General features: G+C 52.5%; 1 protein-coding gene across 15 annotated transcripts in view; it reads right to left on the bottom strand.

Moving 5' to 3' along the window:
- Nucleotides 1–1,893: 1,893 nt before the first annotated feature.
- Nucleotides 1,894–9,893, bottom strand: part of Map2k5 (mitogen-activated protein kinase kinase 5) — a 253,918-nt gene continuing 245,918 nt past the window's right edge. For 12 of the 15 annotated variants that reach the window (XM_027924071.3, XM_071608416.1, XM_027924077.3 and 9 more), the window contains one exon: nucleotides 1,894–2,349. In XM_027924071.3, the coding sequence (XP_027779872.1) occupies nucleotides 2,245–2,349 (105 nt within the window). In that variant the 3' untranslated portion in view covers nucleotides 1,894–2,244. The remainder of the gene's footprint in view (nucleotides 2,350–9,893) is intronic. The other 3 variants (XM_071608421.1, XM_027924085.2, XR_011706698.1) reach the window with 2 other exon arrangements.

Below are 9,893 nucleotides of genomic sequence, written 5' to 3'. Positions count from 1 at the left end.
ATGAAATGGAGGACAGTGCAGATAAGGGACACGGAGTCTGGGGGAGGAGAGGGAGGGCTGTGATTTCAATAGTGTGATGAGATGGGTCCCACTGAGGTGCCACTGGAGCTGAGATCTGCAGAGTGAAGACAGCTAGGTGGGCGCAAGAGGGGTCCAAGCACCAAGAACAAATGTCTCACTAGTTGGCACGACACGAACTGCTAGTAACAGGAAACCCCAAACAAAATAATTTAGTCTGAGCTCATTTTTCAGTCCATTGCAGTTGTTCCTCGGGACTCGCAGGATCCTCCATGTGGTGATTCAGGGATTCAGGTTCCTTCAGTGGTGTCTTAGCAGCTCAGCTCTGCCCACCCCCCACTGTAGTCATCTGTTTCCCTTTAGCAGGGGGATGGAGGCAGGGGCAGGATCTAGGCTTCTTGGCCATCTCAAGTTCCCTTGAGAAGACCTAGCCACATGGCCTGTTAAGTGTTGGGAGGCGTCTTCCCTGGCTCAGGGAGTGGCTTCCCAGCCCCAGCTCTACACTGTGGAGAGTGGCTGGAGGCCTCTGCCACGGCCCAGACTTGGGAGCATGCCTAGAAGCTCAAGGAGCAGCAAGGAGGTCAGCTGGCTGCAGTGAAGAGAGAAGTGGGGCGGGGCAGATGGTATGGTGTCACACAAGCCATCACTGGGTCTTTGGCCTGTTCTCTGAGTAACTGGGAGATCCTGGAAGTTCTGAGCAGGGGAGGGACAGATCTGCCTTATGTGGACATGGTCCCTCTAGCTGCTGTGTGGGGAACAGGGGGTGGGGGTGTGTGTGCTGGGCGGGGCCGTGGGGGGTGGTGGCAGACAGGAGCCTGGTAGGAGGTGGCTGCAATGGTCAAGTGAAAGGCTGTGGTGACCTGGACTAGGGTGGGAAGTGGTGGAACCAATATCCTTTGAAAGCCAGGAGAGTAGGACTTCCTGGAAGGATGGATGCTGGGTAAGAAAAGCCAATCTGGAGCTGGCAGAGCAGCTTAGTGGGAGAGTGCTTGCTTAGTATGAAGGAGACCTGGGTTCAATCCCCAGCACTGCAAGCAGCAAGGAAACAAAAAGAAGGCAAGGCTGAGACCCACACTCTGGTGTGGGCACTGGGGAGCTGGTGCAGATTTCTTTTATGGGGGGGAAGCAGTGGGAGGTTTTGGATATGGTTACGTGGGGGCCAAGAGTTTGCTTTTGGATGTGTTGAGATGCTACTTAGGCTTCCAAGCGCACACTGGCCTCTCAGAGTCTCAGTTCCTTGCCTGGAAGGTGGTAAAGAGGCTACCTGACAGGATGGCTGAGAGGCCTTGGTGAGAGGGGTTCTATGGGTATGGACTCAGGACTGAGCGCAGCTGGTGGAGGGAGCTGGTGGTGTGTGTGGGGTGGAGGGAGGAAGAGGGGCCTCTCAGAATGTTTCCCTTTAGCTGGAGGATGGACGTAGGAGCGGGATCTGCACCTTACACCTTGGCCATCTTCTTTTCCGTTAAGAAGACCTGGTCACGTGGCCCATTAAATGCCTGGGCCTTTTTCTTTGTCTCCTGCTTCTTCTGGTCACCCAGGGTCAGATCATTGTGCTGGAGCTGGTGTCACTGCCAGGACTGCAGCCCCCAAGGGTGTGGAGCAAACTCCAGTCTAGTAAGGAGCCCACCGTGGCCCAAGGTTTGGGCCCTGGCCCGGGCTCACTACTCCTCACCCCTTGGTCCTAGCACCTCCACACTCTGGTTTCTCGTCTGTCAAATGGGCTGAGCTATGGCTTCATCACCCAGCCATGGGGAAACACTTGGGGTACTTGCAGGTGCCTGGATCGCACAAGCCACACAAGCCCCTGCCCAAGTGGAGAGCCCTGCGTGCCCTCGATCTTTGATGAGAACAGACTCAATGAACAATACACCCTCGTGGGGGGGAGGCACCCCAAAGCATAATACTTTTATTCCCATCAGTGCTGCTGACAGGGCCTGACCCTTTACAAAGAAAATGTTAGGAAAACAGAAGTGGGGTGGGGACCACGGGAGCCTCCACCCTCACCGTCCCACCCTGTCCCCACTCTGGTGAGGGGTGAGGCACTGCGCAGGTGCAGGTGCTGGTCCCCTCGAGGCTCCTGGGGCTGGCCACCTGGCAGCATGGAAGGTGAGGGCAGGGAGGCGGGGCCAGCAGAGCTCTTCTGGCACAGGCGGCAAACGGAGAGAGGGCTGCTGGTGGGCTGTCCCCTTGTGACTGGTCCTGGACTTTCGGTGCCTGGTTCAGGCCTCACGGGGGCCCCTGCTGGTTCCGCCTCTCCTCCAGAGCCCTGCACACCCACATGGACACCACTGTGGCATTTCCGTCATTGAACTGCACGATGAACGGGTGGCCCTGCAGGGAAGAGGAGCAGGAGTGAGCTCAGCCTCCAGACTTCCACACACCTGCCAAGGCCTGTGCTCAACCTGGATCTGATGTCTTTTTCTCAGAGAGGTAAAGAGGGTAGCTTTCAGCCCCATTTCTCACCCTAGATAGCAGGCCCAGGCCGGGACAGTGACCTGTCCTAGTCCCCAGGGTGGACGTCTGGAGCATTTACTGTCACGCCTCTGCTACCTTCTCCTGAAAGCTCCTTAGGGTGGGGCCTGCCTGACTCCACACTGTCTGGTCCTTATTCAGATCGGTGTCACTCCCACAGCCACCCAGCCAAGGCCTGGCCCTTGTGTGGCCAGCTTTCCGGTCCAGTTGCTGCCCAGAGACCAAAGAATCATCCTGTCAGGGGCTTTGTCAATCCCTTTTAGTTTTCCCCTTTGTCTACAGCTCCCCTATAAATAAACCACAGTCTGCAGCTGGAGGGAAGGTGAAACCCCAGGGGGAGGGAGAGGGGAGAGGAGGTGTGGGGCGTACACATCCTTCTGGCTGGGGCAGAGGGCTGGCCTTCGGAGGGGCCAGCTCTGTCTCCACGCGGCCTGTCTGGTTCTAACCTACTTAGCCCACAGGCAGGCCAGGTTATATTTAGCCAGCCCCCTCCCTGCTGTTCTGAAGCACTAAGATCTACACTCACAAATCTCCGGGCCTCCAGGGAGTTCCCAGGGAGGGCCACAGGGCTGAGCTGGCCACAAGTCAAAGGTGGAGGGAAAACTAAAAAGCATTCTCTTCCATCCTCCCCAAGTGGCTTTTTGGCTCAGGAATTTACACCTGGCGGTTCCCCATGCTGGAGCTGGGAACTTGCTAGAAGCGGCATACTTCGGAGCAACAAGCTCATCACACTCTCTTCATAATGGCCAGCAGGGCTGCAGGCCCACGGTGCTCTGACCCCAGCACTGGCAGGAGCTGCGGAGGACTAGGTTGGAGTAGGAAGGGGGCTACTATGGCCCATGCAGACCTCAGGTCAGACCTGAGATGTCCCTGGGTTCAGGAAGAAAGAACGCCCAGATCTCCTCGGTCTGGGCTGCTGCTGTCCGTTCATGGGGTTTGCCCAGTCCAGGTAAGAACTGCTCCCAGGTGCAGCTGTGTGGGTCTAGTTCAGAGGCACTCTCAGAGGTGCCAGGAGGATGGGACCTCAGCTTAGAGGGTGCCCCGGCTCCCAGCCTAGTGTGGGACCCGCCAAGGCCATGGTGGAGCTAGGCCTGGAGCCCAGCGGGGCAGGCCTGTGACTGCGCATGGCATTCTGTGGGGCCGTGGGGGGCGGGGCTGATGGCCAGGTTGGGTGGGTGTGGGTGGGTGGCGCAGGCCTGTGGGACTGAGGCCGGAGGCAGTCTATCTGGGTTCCCGCAGGTTCTTCCTCTGTATATGCCCACCCTCCACCTGCTTCCTCTAATGGTGGCTTAGATAGCGCAAATCCTTCCTGAAGTCCAAGTGCGCACACTTTCTTTTCAGGAGAGGTGACCTTGTGCCCTTCTGAAGAACAAAGGGAGAAGCTGTGCTCAGAAGCCATGGGCCCCTCCCCCCAAGCCTGGGGTAACAGTGTCACTTTCCCAGAATGCCGGGTGACTTTGGGGCCATATGCTCCATCTCTGTTATCATCTGTTCGGGAACAAGCAGAGCGGAACTGCAGGAGGGGACTGGAGGCATTCCTTCACGTTACAGGAAAGGCCGGTGCCCGCTCTGTGGGGAGGCGCTGTGTCCAGTGCCCAGGTGGTGGGTGAAGGGGAGAGGGCTGCTGGGCTGCTGGCCTCCCGGCTCGGCCTCTGTTGTCACCCCTGCCTCTTGGTGATGAGGCACACCAGAGCCTTGATGGTTTGCACACCCTGCAAGGAAGTGACCTGGACAACTCGTCTGTCCCCAGCCACTAGGACTGGTTTAGGTGGGTGCCCAAGAGGAAGATGTGAGAGGGAGAATCAGAGCGGGAGGTGCAGGGGGACAGACAGAAAGCACGTGAGCAGTGCTCTCTGTGGCTGGGCAGCTGCCAGGCTGGAGCTGCTCCGTGTCTTGTTGGCCTCGCTGCCAGGCAGTGGACACCACGCAGAGGACGCCACACTCACTTCCTGCCTCCTCTCAGGGCACCACAACAGTTAAACCAGGGAGGGCTGAAGTATTCTGCTCCACAGATTTTGCCACAGAAGTTGGGGGCCAGAATGAAGGCAAAGGAAGGGACTGCAAGAGAGAGGATGCGTCCGACATGGGACAGGACAGGACAGGAGGAGCCAACGGCAGCCAGAGACGGCCAGTGTCACTGCTGCAGACCCCCACCAGAGGGGCCAAGCGCACGAGGAGGGTGCTGGTGAAAGTGAGGCACATCATGAACAGGGGCTGTGAGTCTCCATTCTGCTCCCTCCTTTGCCTGGGTGCTGTCTGGCCTGCCTCAGAGCTGGATGCTCACCTCTCTGCTGAAGTTCCCTCCATCCCAGGTTTTTTTTTTTTTTTTCTTTTTTTGATACTGGGGATTGAACCCAGGGGCCCTTTTCTACCAACCTACATCTCCTTTTTATTTTTTGAGACAAGGTTTGGCTAGGTTACCCAGGCTGGCCTTGAACTTGGGATCCTCCTGCCTTGGCCTCTAGAGTCACTGGGATTATAGGAGTGCACCATCACGCCTGGCCTGAAGTTCCTAATTCTTGCCCACCTATTCCATCGTTATGAGATGCCTTCCCAAAGGAAAGCTAGGTCACTCCTGAGCCCCTGTCTAGAAGCCAGAGGTGGAAGGGCTAGTGTGGCCTGCTAGGTAGGACAAGGGCTTGGAGCCTGCTGCAGGGCTAAGTCTGGACTCAGTCCAGTGGTCCGGTGCTCACGTAAGTGGCACCTCACTGTCTGCTTTTGGGCTTTGAGTTTCTTCCTAGATAGGACTTTTTTGGGTCCCCACATTTTCTTCTCATTATATAACTTTCCTAAAGATCATCATACGTTTGAATCAATTCATAACTCATGACTGCAAGGCCTGATGCATGCCTAGCACATAGTAGGCTCTCAAATAGCGCCTGTGACATGAGAAAGTTTCTTGTACATCTGGTATGTCTGTATCTCCCCAGGCACTTGCTGTGCAGAGGTCAAGACCTCCCAGATGCACACGGCCAACGTGAACCTTCCCGGCAACCCTACCTTACAGACAAAGAAAACCAAGGCTCCAGGAAACATGAGGATGGGGGACAAGGCCACAGAGCCAGAAGGTGGCAGGGTCAGGGCTTAAATCCAGGACACTTTCCCACCACGGAAGACACTACACTGCCCCGTGACCACTGCTATCCTCCAAGGTCGGGCACAGTGAGTTTTATATTTCTAATTTTTAAGAGTAGCTTGTACATTGTAGGCACTCAACAACTAATTTTTAACTAAAATTGGGAGGGAAAAAAGCATCCTTGCATCCTCCCTGTTCAGATTCGTAGGTGTCAAGGATTTCTAGTCAGTTATTTGGTACTCAGCAACTCGACTAAGTATTAACATTATCCCCATTTTACAGACAAGGAAGCTAAAGCACAGAAAGATCCACGAGCTTGTCCAAGGCCACAGAGCTTGTCCTTGGCATTGCATCTCCAAAGCCCAATCCTTTTTTTTAAAAATTTTTTAATATTTTTTTTTTTTTTAGTTTTCGGCGGACACAACATCTTTGTTTGTATGTGGTGCTGAGGATCGAACCCGGGCTGCATGCATGCCAGGCGAGCGCGCTACCACTTGAGCCACATCCCCAGCCCCAAAGCCCAATCCTTGCTGGAATTTATGGTACAAGAGATCACCTCCCCAGTTTATTTAAAGCATGGGATGAGCTACTGTCACTTGACCTTCATTTTCCTCATATGTAAAATGAAGATAGTAGCAGTACCTACTGCATAGGTTTGTTGGAAAGATCAACATAATAAAATAAAATATACAAAGCTCATAGCACCCTGAGCAAGTGTTCAGGAAGTAGTAAATGTAAGTGAATAGTGGAAGGTGGGTGTGCAGATAGACAGAGACAGCACAGGTTGTCTGTCATTTAGTATCAGCGACTAGTTGGTTTCTTTAAAGTTGATATAAAAAGGATAATATATTAAAGGAGATAGTTATCCAATAATGCTCTCCTAAATGGTTAGTGCAATTTGCTTCTCTAACCTTGCTGTTACTCAACGTTATGTAACAGGTCTCTCATACAAAGATAGCTCTTGAGCAAGGTGTGGTGGTGCATACCTGTAATCCTAGCCACTTGGGAGGCTGAGGCAGGAGGATTGAAAGTTGGAGGCCAGCCTGGGCAATCATACAGTGAGATACTGTCTCAAAATAAAAAGGGCTGGGGGTGTATGTAGCTCAGTAGTAGAGCACTTGTGTGAGGCCCTGTGTTCATTCCTTAAACACACATACACACACACACACAGATACATGCACACACATATATACACACAGATAGCTCAAAGATTTCAGTTTCCTATTTAGAAGAGTAAAACCTCAGTCATTTATCTTGATTCATCTCCCATCTTGATTCCTCTGCATGGGAGAGGATGCCCTAGACCTTGGCCCAGGTATCTCCCAGTCCAGATCTAAATGAATAACGAGTCCAACAATCTGCTCAAGGGGACAGCAGGGCAGCCCTGTAATTAGGTGGGGGCCTGCAAAAGGTGCCTGCATGGGCCCTCACTCTCCTTCCCTCTTGTGACCTGGGAGCCTTGCTTAAGACTCTATGTACTACTCCAGCCCTCCCCTCTCAGCAAGAACGGAGGACCATTAGGATTGGATGGGACCTCGGAGACCTGCGGAGTCACAGGATGTGAGGTATGTGGCATTTCTATAGATGTTTCATTCAAATTCCATTATTTTAAATTACATTAAAAAACGATTTAAGTAATATATACACTCAGTTATGTTCATTTCAAAGTGTTGCATTGAATAATGATGATTTGTCATCTTGCATTGTGATGTTATTATTATTATTTGCAGGTTTTGGAGCAAAGTCTGTCAACTTGTTAAATCTGTTTATATGATTTGATTCTTACATGTAGTTTGGTAAGTAAGAGCGCTGTGTGGTACTGGTCATTTGAGAAAACTCAGAGCTGGGATGTCCACTCAGATTATGTGTGTATACATTTTTGTGTGAGTATCCCACTGGAGCCCAGGGACATGGAGCTCCTTCCTGAGTGTCTGCCCTGTGGCCAGCCCTGTGACATACCATGAGGTCGGGGTGGGTCAGGGTTGCTCTGAGGTTCTGATGGTATCTGCTTTGAAAGCTCTGAGTACCTACGGCCTGACGTAGTTACCATAAGCAATCATAGGAGAGCTGGTCGTCACGGTCAGTGACTAAACTTTGAAATAAAAGTATTCTGCTGTTCCATTTTAAATCATTCACATTGGTTCAGTGAATGCCTGAGACAGCAGCTGGGTGTGTCAAGATTTCAACACGGTGCCACTGAGACTATCTACTGAGATAGATATAAGACAGCAACTGTCCCCAGTGACCCCAGCTCTCAGAGGTTTGTGGTCCTCAAGAGAAGCTTCCTGGATGATTTTATAAAGAAGTGCCTACAATGGATACTAACATATTCACGCTAAAACCTTATCACTTCTTGTCTATATTGAGTCCTGCCTTCATTTCACGTAACAAAAAGCTTAAAAACTACTAATATAATCCTTATTTACACAGGAGAAAACTCCAGATTACAGAAGATAAATAATTTATAGAAGGGCGCACATCGATGGCCAATGCCTGCTCAATGGCTGACGAGTGGCAGGGCAGTGGCAGCTTTTAGAACAGTAATGACGTGAGATGATACATCACAACCATCCCTGGGGGCTCCCACGGGGATCCCCCCATCCCGCCCCCAGGGTGTGGCCAGGTCAGTCCACAGGGCAGCGGGGAAGGCTGTGGCTGGACTGAGGCTGCTGGGGGCCCTGATGGGCAAAGCAACAGGGAGAGGCTGAGGAGTGTGGGTTCCACCTGTGGCTCTGGACTGAGTTGCGTTGCCTTTTCCGGTCACCCTGCTGGTTGTAAGGTGTGTAAGGTCACAGCTACTCACCTATGAGAAGGAATACCCAAGCGGGTCCTCCATTCCCTGGCTTCACCATGCAATGTGAAGGGAATCCTGAGTCCTCTCCCAGGGAGGGGGTTGTGACACCAGGGGGGGACTGAGCTACTGGGCCATGGCATCTCCTGCTCTCAGGGGAGACCTCTGGCTGTTCACTCTGAGCGGGGCTCAGTGGGCAAGCTTTTAGCAAGGCCACTGGTACCACACCAGTAAGCACATCCTTCAGTCCAGATCTTCACAGAAGCAAAGCTGATACTCACTCTCTCGCTGTCATTTCTAGGTCTTCTCCCCAGCTGGTTTTGAAGCCTGGGAAGCTGTCGTCTGCCTGCTGCCCTTGTTTGGAAGAGCTCTTTCCCCCGGAGGGGGCTGGGAAGACCAACTGAGACTATCTGACAGGCAGCTGGGCCTCCAGACACCCCATGCAGGCTCACAGGGAGCGGCCCCAGGAGCTGGGGTACAGCAGTCAAGGGCGTGAGTGTGCATGGCCTGGGTACCCAGCAGGCCTATCCTGAGAACATGCGTTTCAGCTTCCAATTTCTATGTTTTTCCCAATGTCTGGGGCAGGGGTAGGAGAGCGTCTTCCAGACTTCTTTTTCTTTTAAGACCTCAGGAATGATTTGTGGCTGTGACATGCCATTTAAATCAACCTTCCTGAGTTTATTCTTCACAATGGCTACAGAAATAGATGTTTCCCTCCAAACATTCAATTATTAGTAGCAAACTGATTACCTCTAGCTCTCCTAGATGGCACACGGCCATCTGAGGGGGTCAAGGAGCTCCCCACCTTTCCTCTGAGTAGATCTATGTGTTCTTAATAATTGGTCAGAAAATGGCCTAGCAGAACAAGAGGCTTGCAGAGGTCTCTATGAGTTGTTCTAGGGCGTGTGCTTCTAGGGCAGACATGGGACTAGTACTATGTGGTGTGGAAATGGGCACAGATTGACTTCAATAGGCCAAGATGAAGGGTGTATTTGGGGTGCTGACCTTTGGCAGAGTGTCTGAGGAAGTTTAACAATATGAGAGGGCAGGGTGTGGTGGTGTATGCCTGTAATCCCAGTGGCTCGGGAGGCTGAGGCAGTAGGATCGCAGGTTCGAAGCCAACCTTAGCAACTTAATGAGGCTATAAGCAACCTATTGAGACCCTGTCTCAAAATTTAAAAAAAAAAAAGGGGGGTGGGTTAGAGATGTGGCTCAGTGGTTAGGCACCCTTGAATTCAATTCCTGGCATATGTATTCCCATCTAAGGGGGCTGTGGTGGTTGCCCTGGCAGAGGCAGGGGTATAGCAGAAACATGCTGCATCTTCTCTGCCACTTCAGTCTTGGGCTGGGCAGATGCACAGAGGCGTCAGGACAAGGGCCCCAGAGGGAGAGTGGGAGTCCTGTCCCAGATGATGTTGAGGACTCATGCTTGAGAAGGGTCTGTAGCAGGTCCAAGCTGTGAATTGGAGGTCAGTTAGGATGTCTGGATATTCAAGGTTTGTTTCTTGGGGTGACAGCTATGTGGTGGTGAAGGTT

The sequence above is a fragment of the Marmota flaviventris genome, chromosome 2 (assembly GCF_047511675.1).
Source record: "Marmota flaviventris isolate mMarFla1 chromosome 2, mMarFla1.hap1, whole genome shotgun sequence".
Classification (NCBI taxonomy): domain Eukaryota; kingdom Metazoa; phylum Chordata; class Mammalia; order Rodentia; family Sciuridae; genus Marmota; species Marmota flaviventris.
Note: the sequence above shows the minus strand (reverse complement) of the source record. Positions and strands in the feature narration are given on the sequence as shown.